This window comes from Ambystoma mexicanum, chromosome 9 (assembly GCF_040938575.1).
Source record: "Ambystoma mexicanum isolate Mex_15411 chromosome 9, UKY_AmexF1_1, whole genome shotgun sequence".
Taxonomy (NCBI): domain Eukaryota; kingdom Metazoa; phylum Chordata; class Amphibia; order Caudata; family Ambystomatidae; genus Ambystoma; species Ambystoma mexicanum.
Window position 1 is genome coordinate 12,654,633 of NC_090931.1, and position 16,039 is coordinate 12,670,671.

The following is a 16,039-nucleotide window of genomic DNA, read 5'->3' on the forward strand; positions in this document are numbered from 1 at the left end:
GATATATCGATGACGTGTTTATGATTTGGAAAGGGACCGAAGATAATCTCCACAGATTCCTGCTCTGGCTGAACTCACAAAATGAGTCCATCAAATTCACTATGGAGTACAGTTCAAATCAGATTCCTTTCCTGGATTTAGCAATATCCAAGAATCAAAACAATTCTCTCAGCACCTCTCTATATCGTAAACCGACATCCAAAAACACTCTACTCGAGTATTCAAGCTTCCACCCTTCAGGGTTAAAAACCAACCTACCCTATGGCCAATTCCTACGTATTAGACGTAATTGCTCCACATTATCTGAATACGAATCCAAGAGTAAAGAACTTGCAACCCGTTTAAAAGAAGGGGGATACCCTAGCCACATTGTTCGCCAAGCCAGAAAAAGAGTCAAACACACCAATCGGGAGACCTGCCTTACTCCCACAACTAAAGATCTATCCGACTCTAGAATGACCTTTACCACCACTTTCACTCCACTGAGTAACTATCAAAAAGGCAGTCCTAAAACACTGGGACAAGCTGCAGACAGAATCCTTTAAACCAGAAAAACCAAGATTTGCCTTTAAACGCAGCCGTAATCTAAAAGACCGACTTGTACACAAATACACAGAAGCGGATGCTCCGAACAGTACCCAAACCACATTGTGGAACCTCCCGCCTGTAATAGGCCACTTTAAATGCGGCAATTGCTCCGTCTGCAACCTCACGGCCAACCTCAAGACCATTAATCTGAAAGGAAACCAGTGGACCTTCAACTTGTTCACCAACTGTAAAACAAAATGGTCGGTATACGTCATCAAATGCCCTTGTGACCTTATTTACATAGGCAAATCGAAGAGAGAAATTCAACAACGGATTTGTGAACACCGTTCCTGCGTACGAAACCAAATAGAAGACAAACCACTAGTGGCACACTTCAAGATGATGAATCACACCCACAACGACATCTTCTGGGCAGTATTGCAAACAGTAAACAACCCTTCCCGTGGAGGTAACCGGGACCTTGCCCTCCGCAGACTAGAACAAAAATGGATTTATCGTCTGGATTCTGTGAGACAAGGTCTAAACATTTCCATCGAATGGAACCTGTTCTTAAGTGCAATTATGTCCAACTGCTCCCCTCACCGAGCCTCGATCCAGTCACGGTCACCCTTGCACCCATGTGTCTTCTCTAATAAGTAAACCACGCCTCCAGTATTGCTTACACCTGCACAATTCTTAGGTGCTATAGCATAGTGCGTAATAAGAACGTTTTTTCAATTGTTGATTCATTAGTTTTGGTCAATTGTTTGTGATCAACTTCAACACCTGATTCTTTTTGGAAAACCCTGGTGCATTAACCGGGAGTATTATCGTAATGTATTAATGTCCATTATCTGTCTGTACAAAAAAGATACAACAATTGCAAACCGATCACATGTGTAATATCTCATAGATACTATGTTAAAGAGTGCCCCAATGTTTCTCTGTACTACTTTGTAACACACGATCCCAAATGTAAACCTGCATTTTTGGCATAGAACACTAGAAGAACCCAGTGACTTGCATCTTTTTAATTCTATCTCCTCATTGTTGTTTCAAGGAAAGTATACCTATGTATATCCAATGGGCGCTATTTTCTATCTTGTCAACTGTCACACATGATCAATAAGCAACGCGCGAACCAACGTATATTAATACGACCGCGCCTACCACTGACACTACCTCCAGACGTATACACTAACACACATGACTAACAAGATCTACGTGAACCGACGCACTCAGTACGACCGCGCCAACCCCTTACACTACCCCCGAACGCATGCGCAGTCCCTGCAGTCACTATGGCCTCTTCTTAAGTACTGACATGCGCAGCCGACAGCAGTGACACAGCTCTTTTTCCTGACTCCGGCACGGGTAAGTTTCACGGCACCGCTCTAGTTCTCCCTCCATAGTGTATATACCCAGTCCATCTGTTGTAACGTAACCCTCGCATTTAAGATGTCTTCGCTAAATTCATATCCACCCTGACTCTTGTCCAGGACCCTTCTTCACTCGCAATAATTACAGTCTGCACATTAACCGGTTTCCGTGCACCACTAAATAATGAACTGAAATCTATTAATTACTACAAGGTTGGCCCGTAACTCTTACCCACTTTGTACCCTTGAGACCAGCTAATAGCATTCTTCACCGTAAACTTAGTCTCGGCCGCCCCACCTGACACAGTACTTGATTAAGTCGTCTGCCTAGTCACTGCCGTAACACAGATTAATTCTCACCAGTCATTTCCACTTCTTTTTACTTAGACTAGGGGCCTCTGACAATCTGCAGACTGACCCCCACAGCCGCAACTGCTTGAAAATATCTTTGACACAGTCACGGCTCTTGCACAGATTAATTCTCACCAGTCATTCCGACTTCCTTTTGACTTAGATTGGGGACTCTGACATCTGCAGACTGACCCCCGCAGCCGAAATTCCTGCAGCTGCTGCCTTTTTTACTCAGACCACAGCCATGGCACTTATCAACGTCAACATGGTAGGTCCTTCGCCTTGCTTTTCTCACCATCGGTGGACTTGCTATTTTTCTTACTGTTTTTAACATAGCCTCTTTTACTATAGGACGACGCCTTACTCATTCACCAAGTCTGAACTTGACCCCCACGTCCTGAAGACAGTTCGGTATCCTCAGTGCAGCGCTGTTCCATTTCCATCGGCCACTGCCTTTTATCATCCAAACACCGAACCAGAAACACAAATTCAAGTGTCGACATTGTGTAATGTGTTGTGAGAGTTAACAACACATTCAATAGACTGTCACTACTGTATATATATTCACTATAATGCAGATTTTTTGTATGTTTATATGCCACACAATGGCACAAAAAAACTCAAAAACGTCTTCCTGTTAAATAAATTTATATTGTTTCGTTCCTCCACTGTGATTTTTTGTTCCGAGCTAGCAGCAATCTAGCTCCTCTGCAAGGCTTTAGCGACCTCCTGTTAAGCCATTGGCTAGGGAAGCCTTTGACTCAAACCCCCCATATCTCTGCACTTAGTTTTAAAATTACAGTGAATACTTTTGAAAATCTATCTGTGAAACCTGTCAGTGTGTTAAGTGTGACTAGGTGCTTAATGAGTCGCAAGGCAAATCCAATACGTGTTTTTTTAAAATGGTGTTACAGAAACAGGTTATTGGGGCCTACGGTCTAGGTAGGACTTCCCTGTGAACCTTTCCTTTCATCTTTGCAGGGTCTTGCACCTCCCTAGCCCAGTGTCCTCCTCTTTGTCATAATTCACAGTTCCAATTCACTACATTAAGGGTACCCCTACTGTCTGGTCTATTACTGTCCTAGAGAGGACCTTTAAAGTGGCCTGATCTCTGAATTCCTCAGGGTTTTCCTTGGCAAAAATGAACAATGCAATGAGAAATAAGACGTTAATAAATAGTAATGAATGCAATTCTAAGAAATGTAACAGCATTGGAGCAAAAATGACTGTACATTGTAAGAACATTGGAGTACAAGGGGAGGAACACAATGAAGGGAGTACAACCAGAAAGGAAAGAACACATAAGAGAAGGCTAAAGTGATGACCGAGATAAGGAATGGCAAAAGGGATAAGAAGAGATTAGCTCTAGAGCAAGAGTAGCATGGGGGGTGCCAGAGTACAGAGACGGAGTAAGCATAGGCGAAGAGAAGCAGAGAGTAGGAGATGGGAGATGACTAAGACAAAAAGTTATATATGCATGAACGTAAAGGTTAATGAAGTTCTTCTGCAATAAATAGGATGGTTAGATAAAGGGCAGATAGTAAATCAGATGAAGCATTGGCAAAGTGTAACCAGATGTGGAGTCGGTCAAGTTTGTAGAGTTGAAAGAGAAGGTTCAGAGTCGAAGTGGAAGGAGAGTCGAGTGGAATTGAGGAGACAGATCTGCTGCTTTTAGGAGTGAACCTAATGTGTTGATTCTTTGGTTTCTTGAACGTAGGTGAATTAGGTATAGGGTCTGCTTTGGAAGTGTTGTTCGAGGGGTTCAGGGAGGTTGTATCCATCTGTAAAGTTTGAGGATATTGACGTAAATTGAATAGATTAGGATCTGTGAATTCTTTAGTAGGGCTGTCTAGAATGGTAATTATCTTTGCCTGATACAAAAGACAATATCTGATGAGGGATTTCAAGAGAGCTCTCATATCGAGAAATCTTTTCCTCTTGGCTTGAGTCATCCGGGGAAAGTCTAGGAGATGAAGATTTTGTTGCCTTGAAAAAGAATAGGGGAGTTCTTCCTGGCAAATAAAAGGATTTGGCACGCTTGTTGGTGTGTTAAAAAGCAAGCAATGAAGGGTCTTAGTGAAATGTTGCAAGAAAAGCACGGCCTTATCCTCTGAGCATGCTGCAGTTCCAAAGGTGGAGGAAATGTGATACCTAGGGCGGAGGGGATCCATTTGGTAAGGAAGTTAATGGGGTCATCTTGTTCCCTTTTTTTTTCGGGAATGCCATAGAACCGAAGATTGTCTCTGCGGTTTCTGTCTTTGTGACTTCACCCTCTAATTGAGCAAGTTTTAGTTGCGTGTTCTCAAGACCCCCCATCTTCCACAAAACCAACCCTTTCTTCTGCTTCATCCACTCTACCAGAGAGAACTTGAATGTCATTCTTGAAGCCTTTGAGCTCTTCTTGTATACTGGAGGAGCGTGAATCCAGTTACAAAAGGATGAGCGAATGTTGCAGAGCTCTTCCAGAATTTTTTCCATACAGGAATTGAAAGTAGTATTATGTGTAGGCGCAGTATTGGTGATTGAAGCCATCGTCGTGTGACATAATAGTAAAAGTGAAGCTTCCAGAAATTCAAGTAAAATGAAAGGTGTAATAAGCCCAACAGCCATTGGGTGCCAGTAATGAGTGGGCCACGTTGCAAAGATGCAGCCAGGAGGTGACGTGATTTAATGACCCGGGCTGCATGATGAGAGCTTCCGTATAGGAGGAAGTAAGGAGGAGGGTCCCACTGGGAAAGCAAGCGCCAACAGGCGTAGAAGCGATATGCTGCAGAGCGGAGAAGTAGTGTAATCCTTTCTGTGCGCTCCTACACAGGGAGCCAGATACTTATAACTTGTATACAGCAGAAAGGCACCTTTAAAAGACGAGGCACACCTGCGGAGCAAAGCACCACAGTCACTGCAGCACGAAACCCGTCGAATAATAGTCGGGTGCCTGCTTCCTTCCTGCATGAATGCTTGCAGAGAGGACCACGCCCTGAAACTGGGGCGTATCAATAAGTCGCCTGAAGGGACGAGAACTCGGAGAAGTTCAACAGCTGATACGAGAATGAAGAGTTAAGGAGGCACACAGCTGCAGGAGCTACGAAAAGGCTTCAAAGCTTACATCCCACTAGTGGTTACATTTAAAAGTGAAAATTGAAGATAAAACGGACGTTATTGTCTGTTCATGACTGAAAGTATGTCTCACAGCTCCTGGAGCTCCAAGCCTAGACAGCCATCTCTGTTGCCGCTTGGCCACGTGCCATTAAACTTAATTTCTATAACCTCTGATTACTAAATGCCAGGAGTTTGGCTGTGGCTTGGAGTTTTGGGAATTCTGCGATAAAAATGAATCCTTTAAAGCTGCAGAAAATGTTCCTAGGTCACATTGAGGCAGGTGATCAATCGTGTACTTAGAGGGTGTTGACCCATCATGAAACATGTTTGGTGAGTCCACAGGTCAATTTATTTGAAAATGTGTTTGAGAGTCGGTCACATGGAATCCCTGCTGGTGGTTCTCGTTTTGCATGTGAAGTACTGTCAGCATTGCACCTAATTATGTCCCTCCGGCACCCAAGTATTTGTCGCATGCTTCCCTCTTGGTGAAGAGCAGCATTAAAGGTAATTCATTCTATTTGAGAATTCTCCAGCTCTGGTTAACGTGTGCTCATCCTATTGAGATGCAGACTAACACTAAGCTCTGCGAATGCCAGGAGCCATTTTGAATTGACTATTTTGGGAGAAGTTTCATCCACCAACTGGAAGATTTCAGCAGCTTTTCTTCGGCCGTTATCCAGCTTAATTAGATACTTGATGGCTCTTGATGTGTAAGCCTTAGGGGAGGCATGCCTCACAGTGGCCATTGCGCTTTTACTACAGCTATTATTGGAAGCCTATCTGTTCACTTTGGCGAAGGTGTGATGATCTGAGCTGTGATTTGCTGCTACAATACGTGAAGTGGTTTTTCAATGTAAACCTACTGTCCGTTATTGGTCGGCTAGTTCAAACTCAATCGCACACAAGATTCCTCTGCCTCTCCGATAGCATTGCACACACAGCTAGACCTGGATGTCTGCAGTGATCCTAGAGGGTTCACTCTCCTGCTGCCATGCCCCAGGTCCCCGAAATTCCACAAAAAGAAAGTCTTCCTTTCACAATTCACATAACGGAGAACATCCAGGCAGCTTGGTACCAACTCTAAGGGAAATCAAATACGTTCCAAGCAATTTTTGATCCATAGTATAGGCCCCTGGCCTTTTCAACTGGATGGTGGGAACACCGTACTACATTTGATAATGTTACGCCTACACTCAAGTTGAAAATTACAAGCATGCGTCTCCTTAGACAGCAGCTGTAATTGCTTTGCATGCTAGCTCCTACCTAGACCAGTTCCCCGTCTGTGCTGTCCAGTGCTTCACAACAAGCTGGAGCCTGGACAAACTAGAGCTGCAAAAATGAAACACATTTAAAAAAAAAACAGGAAATTGGCATTCTCAAACTACACTGCCAGATTGTCAGAATTAAACATGCACCTGCCCACATGCAACCAAGGACCTCAAGACCCTCCTTCAAGGAGAACCAAACTTATTCAAACAATGTAGACATTCCCGATCACCAGCTACCCCCACCTCTCCCTTATGCTCCTGTTGCTTAATTGGATGTGCAGACCATTATCAGACCATCTAGAAAACTTGCTCGAGTCTGGTCTACAACGTTAGGCCTTCTTGTAATTGGGCTGCGTCTGACCTTTGTCTACAAAAGCACTGTTGCCCATCCTGGAGTAAGATTTCCAGGTAACACCCGTCTGCCATAATACCATAGCAAGTGGGTCTTACAGATCACAGACACAATATTCAAATAATGCGGTGCCCTAACAGCTCCATGATTTCCAAGTGGACGTCCTGCAATTTCATCCTGGTGCAAAGGGTGTGCTTCATTCTGAATGCCATCCACAGTGTTCCTTTAAACTAGGTTCTTTCGGAATTGCATGTGTCCGTTCCCCATCTCCTATTTCATTGGCTCCTTGTGGGCCTTTCCTCTTACGCAGCAGGTATTTGGTTCCTGTCTGCAATGTGTGAATTTCCAGATCCTCATTTTTGATGGTACTCGAAGCCTCCAAGTAAAGCCTATTATGCTTGGCTTGCTCTGCATTGGTAAGTGCACCATATATCTAGGCTTCCAGACCTGTTTGGCATAATGTTTGTGGTTGACCATGAAAATGTCAGTGTCAAGTTTACACACCTGTGCGGAACTACGAAGTATTGCCAACCCTATGTATCTTATGCAGGTTTTAGCTTTGGCAAGGTGCATTTTTCCTCCTTTTTTCAAAAAAATGTGGTAAGTATCATCTTCAGAAATGTAATGGCAACATATTGCCACCTTCTTCTCCACTCACCCTTTGTTCTTGGGAATCATTTTCAGTGATTCAGACGCCTTTTCCCCTTTTACAAATCACCATTGTGGTTTGGGGGTGTGTGGCTGCCTTTAATGTAGCGGGCGGGTCTGCATCCTCTGGCTCCCATAGGGCCTCTCTATTGAATATTCTGCTGGGGCTGATGAGATTTGTATTACAAAACATTGGGGTAGCCACAGATTGCAGACCCCTGATTAGACTCATGATACCCTCATCTAGCAGATAACCATGTACATGGAGTTAGCCTGGTTTACAATGTTAAATCCTCAAAACATTAAATGCAACAGTTGGGGAGGAATTTGCAAGGAAGGGTCATTTAATGCATCAAATACTAACAAAAGACATAACTAATTCATTTGAAAGATCTGTTCTGGTCAGAGAGGGAAACGCCCATTGGTGACTGGAGCACCGGCTGGAACTACTAGAAAAGCCCAGCAGTGGCGGTCTCACTGCTACAGATAAGGGAGATAATTCAAAGAGGAATCTGTTCTAAACCACATGGGTTTTACAGCTAAACCCAAGTCTGCATTATGTGCCCTGCATGAGGGAGGAAGGGAGAGAGAGGAGTCAAGGGGGTACTGAGACCAGTCGGTCATCCATAGCAGAAGGTAGTTGGAGGAGCAAAAAGGGAGGTGCATATCAGGTCCTTCACATCCGAGCTCATAGGCTGGATTCCTGGCCTGCAAGAGGGAAGAAGCGGAGGAGAGTAGCAGCGAGCGGGCCAAGTTAGGAGGCCTCCAGCCTGAACCTGAAAGTCCAAGCAGGTGGGTTTAGGAACTGTACTAACAAGCAAATGGTGGTAGTTTGTTGGAGGAAGGTGCAGTGACAAGGTATGGGAAAGGATTTAGGCAGAAACTAGGGTGCGGGCATAGGCCAGGGCAAAGAAGGATCTGAAGAAGGGTGCACTAATAGGCATAAAGGCCATTTGTTAGGACCACATGGAGATAATATGGGTATTTGCTTCACTTGGTATGCTCTGTCGTGCTTGGCGGGATGCCTTCAGTGGCTTCCATTTTTGGGGTTGAGGTTTTAGTGTCTGCTCTCAATTTTGTGCACTTATGGCGTCTGAGATAGTTGAGGCAAAAGCAGACCTTCCACCTAACCCAGTTTCTTCAAGATTCTCTTCAGGAGACGTTTACGTTAATTCACCAGCTGTGAGAGCCAAAACCTTCTTTCGAGGGGATTGGGTCCTCCGACGTATTTCATATCTATGACGGGTAATGTCCACAGCTTTGCTGCTTCGGAAAATCTTTGGCGTCTGCGTCCTGCGTCAATGACGTCGATGTGCTGTCCCCGAGGACCTCCTCCGACAGCCGACGTCACCCGATGTGATAAGTAGGACGCACGATGCCCATAGCCTCAGTTATAGTTCCGTTTTTTCCGCGAACGTGTTCGCTTCGTGAATCTCGATACGCCTTGACTCGTTGGAGTTTGCGGTTTTCTATTCTCAGTTCGTTGAACTTGTTCGGTTTGTTGTGACCTGTTTGTGGTGATGTCTTTCTCATCTTCGACCCCGCGTCCGGGCTTCAAGAACTGCGGGGACTGTGGGTCCAAGATGTCGGTCACGGACTCGCACGACGCCTGCCTCTGGTGCCTTGGGGAGGCCCACGATACGGACGACTTTGTCGACTTCCAGTCGCTCACGGCAAAGGCCTTGCGGGAACGCAAGAAGAAGCTGTCGGTAGGCCGGGTGTCTAAGCCCCGGAAGTCGAGGTCTGCGGGGCTTTCGACCGATGACTCGAGGGGTGACTCTCCGCATCGTCGTCGGATGTCCGGCGGGTCTCCTTCTAGGAGTCGGTCTCGCCACTCCTCCGCCTCTTCTAGGCATTCCAGGAAGCGCCGGCATAGGTCGCCTTCCCCGTCCTCTTCCGAGGACTCCGCCCGTCGGCGGGTCGCTTATCCCTCCATGCAAGCGACACCGGAGGAGTGGGCTTCCTTCGGGAAGTAGATGCTAGCGATTCTGGAATCGCAGGGCACCAGTCCGTCCGCGCCTCCGAGTAGGGTCGGTCGGCACCGGTCGGGAGCCACCGCCCGTACGCCTTCGGGCTCGGGTGGCCGGCACGGCTCGCGGGAGAGGTCCCGCTCGGACAAGGGTAGCCGTTCTCGCCATGCCCGTTCCAGGTCCCGGTCCTCGACGCGCTCGAGACCGCGTGATCCTGTGCCGTCTTCGAAGAAGACGTCGATGCCTGTGGTGCCGAGGTCGTCGACGATTTCTCTTGAGGCTCTGCAGGGGGTCGTCGGCGCCTAGGTTGTCGAGACACTCTCGGAGCTCCAGCTTCGAGGACTGTGTCGACGCCGTCGATGCTGGTGGCGCTGCAGCTGACATCGATGCCGATTCGCTCGACGCCGACTCAGACTCCTTTTGAGGCGGTGGTGTCGGAGGGGCCCCATGGCACGGGGTCTGCCCCTAGAAAGGCTATGGCTAAGTTTCGGCACTGCTTTGGTCCATAGAGGTCTTCCTCTCCCCACCTGGAGTACATTTCAGAGGGTGATGAAGGCTTTGATGGCGGCCTGGTTCCGGTTACGGTTCCAGATGACCTTATCTCGGGCCATAGCCAGTTTGATGACCTGAGGCAGTCGCTGCATGCCGCCAGTGGACTGGACACCTCTCCGGAGATGGAGTTTTGTCGGCCTGGCACTCATGCCGATTCTTCCTATCGGCGCCTTATGTCTTGGGTTACCGAGTACTTGGGTTTGTCAGCTCCCCCAGGGGAGTTCGTTCAGGTTGATCTCACGGACATCCTTGATCTCGGTCCTCCCACTGACCCGGTTTTGCCTTTTCATATGGCTCTGCAGAGAAGGGTGGCAGCGGCTTGGACTGCTCCGGAGAGTCTCCCGACAGTGGGCAAGTCTTTGTTGCGAAAATGCCGTCCAGCCAGTAGCGACCCCTGCTACCTGTCTAGGCACCCCACCCCGGAGAGTTTGGTGGTGCAGGCAGCTACGGCCCCGGCAAAACAGGCGTCGTATCCTACCATCCCTCCGGATAGGGACGACAAACGTTTTAACGGCTGGGCGAAGAAAGTGTTTTGTTCTGAGGGTATGGCGCTTCAGGCGGCCAACTCATGTGCCTTGTCTCGTTTCACACAATGGAACGGTGTTGCATTAGCGGCTGAACATATTCCCGAAGGGGACCAACGGGATGGTTTCCTTGCTATGGTTCAGGATGGCAAGGATGCCATATGTGAGGCCATTCCGTCGGGTTTGGACTTGGCGGATTGTGTCAGCCGGTCCATCCCGGCTCCTCAACATGCCCTTTGACGGTGAACACCTTTTTGGCAGCAAGGCTGACGAGAGCCTTGAGAGGTTGCAGACCTCCAAAGCTGCAGCAAAGTCGTTGGGCGCTGCAGTTTGCCAACCTCCGCCTTTTCGTCCTAGGGGACAGCAATGGAGGGGAGGTTCCTTTCGCTATTACTCGTCCTTCAGTAAAGCGAGAGGAGCTAGCCGTCAAAGAGGCCATCGTAAGAGTGGCGGAGGTGGAAACAAAGGTACTCGAGGTGCCAAGGCCGCTCGGGCAGTTGCCTCTTTGCCCGCAGGCAATGCCGCAGCCGCTACCACTCAGTCATGAGGCCAGGTCCCATGGTTCGCCGGTTGGGGGAAGGCTGGCGCAGCATCTTGTAGAGTGGCAAGCCATTACTTCGGATGTGTGGGTTCTGGAGATCATAACCCACGGCTACTGTCTTCCTTTTCGGCAGAGGCCTCACGACAATCCACCAGGGAACCTCTCATTGAAGAGTCCGGATCCGCTCCTTGCGCAGGAAATACAAGCCCTGCTAGAGAAAGGCGCCATAGAACTGGATGGTATTCCACTTATTTTTTGATTTCAAAGAAAGACAGTGGATTGAGACCCATCATGGACTTGCGCGGTTTGAACAAACTCCTCAGGAAGGACCAGTTCAAGATGGTGACTCTTTCTCAAGTCCTCCAGGCCCTTCAACTTCAGGACTGGTTGGTGTCTCTCGACCTCAAGGATGCTTACTTCCATGTGCCGATCCATCCCAAGCACAAGAAGTACCTGAGGTTTGCGGTTGGCGACTCGCACTTTCAGTTTCGGGTCCTGCCGTTTGGATTGACCTCCGCCCCAAGGGTTTTCACCAAGCTCATGGTGGTGGTGGCAGCGCATCTCAGGAAAGGGGGGGATTCACGTCTACCCCTACCTGGACGATTGGTTGATCAGGGGGAGCTCTCCCGAGCAAGTCCTGGATCATCTGTCCATAACCTGCCACTCCCTTCACAGGCTGGGCTTCTCCCTCAATTTAAAGAAGTCCCATTTGACATAAACGCAGCGGCTCCAGTACATCGGAGCAGTGCTCGACACGTCCTTGGGGCAGTGTTTTCCTCCTCAGGTGAGGACTCTTCACATTCAGCAGATGGTGCACAAGTTTCAGTTTGCCCAGAATCTCCCAGCGTCCGAATTCTTGAGACTGCTCGGCCTCATGGCATCCTGCATTCTTCTGGTGCCAGAGGCTCGTCTGCAGATGAGATCTTTGCAGTGGGCACTCAAGCTCCAGTGGTCTCAGTCCTCCGGCAGGCTGTCTGACCCTGTTCAGGTGCCGCCCTCGGTTGCCCGGGACCTTCTGTGGTGGGCCGTCGAGGGCAATCTGATGAAAGGGGCCCATTTTGGCTGCCCTGGCCGGAGCTGACGATCGTGATGGACGCATGCCTCACGGGATGGGGAGCTCATGCCAACGAGTTGACAGTCAGCGGTCGTTGGTCTCCGTCGGAGTCCAGACTCCATATCAATCCGTTGGAGCTGAGGGCCGTCAGGCTAGCCCTGAAGGCTTTTCTGCCGACTGTGCACGGAAAGAGTGTCCTGATTCTAACGGACAACACGGTGGCCATGCACTACCTCAACAAAAAGGGGGGGGGGCAGGGTCACTTCCGCTGTGCAGGGAGGCGATGCAGCTCGAGTTCTGGGCCATCCAGCAGGAAGTTTCGATCTTGGCGGTTCATCTGGCCGGAGACGACAACGTGACGGTGGACGCTCTGAGCAGGCAGAGCACGATCTCTCACGAGTGGGAGCTGGCTCAGGAGATTCTCCTGGAGATCTTCGCCCTTTGGGGGACCCCTCAAGTGGATCTCTTCGCCTCCAGTGTCAACCGGAAGTGCGAAAGGTTTTGCTCGTGGGAATTTCCTCCAAAAGGAGCCTTAGGAGATGCGTTTGCGGTGGAGTGGTCATTCCCACTGCTGTATGCGTTTCCTCCAGTCCCCGTCATCCCGCAAGTACTGCGGAGGTTCGGTTTCCGGATGATCCTCGTTGCTCCGTCGTGGGCCCGGAGGACGTGGTACCCGGACCTTCTAGACTTGTCAATCTGCCCTCCACGTCGTCTTCCCTACCGAGACGATCTGCTCTCACGGGAGGGGGGTCAGGTTCTCCATCCAGAGGTCAGATCCCTCAATCTTCACACTTGGCTTCTCAAAGGTTGAGGTATAAGGATTGGGACCTCCCTGAAGACGTGATGGAGGTGTTGCTCTTGGCCAGGCTGCCGGCAACAAAGTCTCTGTACCGTTGCCATTGGAGAAAGTTCTGCGACTGGTGCAGAGTTCAGAATGTGGATCCTTTTTAATGTGACATTCCCATGGTTTTGTCTTTTGTGCTTTCTTTGGCCCACAGGGGCTTGCAAGTGGGGTCCATTAAAGGTTACCTGGCGGCGCTGTCCATATTTAAGCGCTCGTCTGAAGAGTGTTCCTATTTTAAGATTCCTTTAATTTCTCAGTTTTTGAAAGGGCTCACTAATGTGTTCCCTCGTCACCTTTTTTGGTGCCAGGATGGGATTTGAACCTTGTTCTTAAGTTTCTTATGGGTGCTCTGTTTGAGCCTTTACATTCTTGCCCTTTGAGGCTGTTGACTCTGAAAACTGTGTTTTTGGTTGCGGTTACTTCAGCTAGCTGAGTGAGTGAGTTACAGGAACTTTCAGTTAAGCCACCCTTCACTGTGTTTCATAAGGACAGGGTTGTCCTTGGAGTTCGTCCTTTTCTTCCGAAGGTGGTTTCGGAATTTCATTTGAGCCAGAAGGTTGTTCTTCCGGCGTTCTATCCTCCTCCACATCCTGGTAAGGAAGAGGAGATGCTCCATAGGCTTGATCCTCGGAGAGCGTTGAGCTTTTATATTTTGCGCATGTCCCGGGTCAGAGTGGACGATCAACTTTTTATTGGTTATGCTGGAAAGCGTTTTGGACAAGCTGTGACGAAACAGACTGTCTCGTTGGATTATTTTAGCTATCTCCGAGTGTTACCACTTGGCGGGTAAGGACCCTCTGGCTGGCTTGCGGGCCCATTCTACCAGAGGAGTGGCTGCGTCTACTGCTCTGCAGAGGGGAGTTCCTATTTGTCACATCTGTGATGCAGCCACCTGGGCTTCAGTACATACTTTTGTATGTCACTATTCCCTCGATTCCATCAGAGGGCAAGATCTGGCCTTTGGCAAGGCAGTTCTCTATTCCGCAATTTGATTGGGCATGCTAAATTTGTATTCTAAATTCTTTCCCACCTCCTTGCTTGGTACTGCTTTGGGAGTCTGTCATAGATATGGAATACGTCGGAGGACCCAATCCCCTCGAAGAACAAGTTACTTTCTTACCTGGTAACGTTCTTTCGATGGGATGGTCCGACGACGTATTCCATATTGCTCCCTCCCTGCCTTCCCCGCTGCAGAATTTCTTTTGCGATTGCAGCTTGCGTTCCGCAAGGCCTTGTGTGTCTGACTGGCAGAAAACTGGTGGCACAAGTTCTGGGAAAAAAAAACTATAACTGAGGCTATGGGCGTCGTGCGTCTTACACATCGGGTGTCGTCGGCTGTCGGAGGAGGTCCTCGGGGACGGCGCATCAACGTCATCGACGCAGACGCCAAAGATTTTCCGAAGCAGCACAGCTGTGGACATTACCTGTCATAGATATGGAATACGTCATCGGACCATCCCATCGAAATAACGTTACCAGGTTAGAAAGTAACTTGTTCTTCTCTACTGATGAGTACAAATTAAACATAGCAATGTAAGTAAGATGCTGATTTTGTCAATTTGTTTCCTTGTTAAACAGATAACTATGTAATCCTTCCTTCTGGAAATCTGCAAATTCTGAATGTTTCTTTAGAGGACAGAGGGTCGTACAAATGTGCTGCATACAACCCAGTCACCCATGAGCAGAAGGTAGACCCCACGGGTCACAAGATCATAGTAAGCGGTGAGTATTCTAGATCATTTAGACGTTCTTGGCATGTTCATGATTTACTAACCAATTGTGTAAATAGCACAGAAGTGGATCTTCCAAGATATGTATTTTCTCATCGGGCTTAGAGCTACAATAATCTGCCAGTTGTGTACGACTGCTGGAATCAACTGCAAGAATGAGGGTTGCTGCAACACATTGTTCTTCTGATTGTTGTGAACTGTACTCTGGAGCCTTGGAATTCACATGCTGACAATTCTCTGGGCTCAGCTGGGATCCGAGAGATTTGATCACAGTGACGGTTTCACTGCATTTTCTGATATACCATTCCTATCTCTCACTACCCTAAAATCTGTAATAAATGTGCCTTTACCCTCACAAAAAAAATGGGGCAAAACTGCCATTTTCCAAATCCAGTGAAATTGCCACAATATGATGGGTGGGTACTTTCTGGTGACGTAACATTGTCACGAGAGCACCTCGGTTCCTTTTTTGGACCATAGTACTCGATTTCTGGTTGTGTATCCTCCATATACTTAATATTTTATATTTCATTCACCAGACACCTAGGAGACACAAGCACTTTATATTGCACTCTGTTAAATGACGTTAGTGCAAATTGAAACCGCTTGCTGCATCACCGAAGTCTGTCGTTGCGTTCTGCTGCTGATACTGTGCAATTGGTTGGATTCTGTACTTTGTTGATTTAAGTTCGCTACTGAGATTCTAGGTGGATTGATTAATGGACTCTGATATAGTTTGTATCAATGCTTGAGCTGACAGACCCTATACATATTAACCCCTTTTGAAGTTGAGGAGGTGGTAATGGGATCAGAGAATAAGATATTTGCATGTTCTAGTCTTATAAAAACCGATTAACTGCATGTGAAATAAGTATGCAAATTCCAACCAACGCCTAACAGTATTTTCACATGTTTCTTTCTAGTGGCCTATCATTGCGAGTTACTTGCCTCTTTGTGGGTGCTTTCCATCTGCTTTTGCTTGTTTTGTAAAGTGCCAATTGGCAACAGTTGCTTTGTAGCGCCACTGGCGGAAGGGAGGAGGAAAGTCCTGACCTTAGGCGCCTTTGCATGCTCCAGACCAGTAAAGAGCATAGGAGGGTGAAGAGGAATATGTGCTGCAGTCAAGTAGTAGAGTCCATTAAAGTCAATTCTACTTAAGACATTGGTTCCAATCTCTCCCATTGTTGGTGCAGAGTTTG

The 16,039-nt window shown here is 47.9% G+C and overlaps 1 protein-coding gene across 5 annotated transcripts in view; it reads left to right on the forward strand.

Moving 5' to 3' along the window:
* CDON (cell adhesion associated, oncogene regulated) overlaps nucleotides 1-16,039 on the forward strand; it is a 668,575-nt gene that overhangs the window by 254,693 nt on the left and 397,843 nt on the right. For all 5 annotated transcript variants that reach the window (XM_069614078.1, XM_069614075.1, XM_069614076.1 and 2 more), the window contains exon 5: nucleotides 14,689-14,832. In XM_069614078.1, coding sequence (XP_069470179.1) covers nucleotides 14,689-14,832 — 144 coding nt within the window. The remainder of the gene's footprint in view (nucleotides 1-14,688; nucleotides 14,833-16,039) is intronic.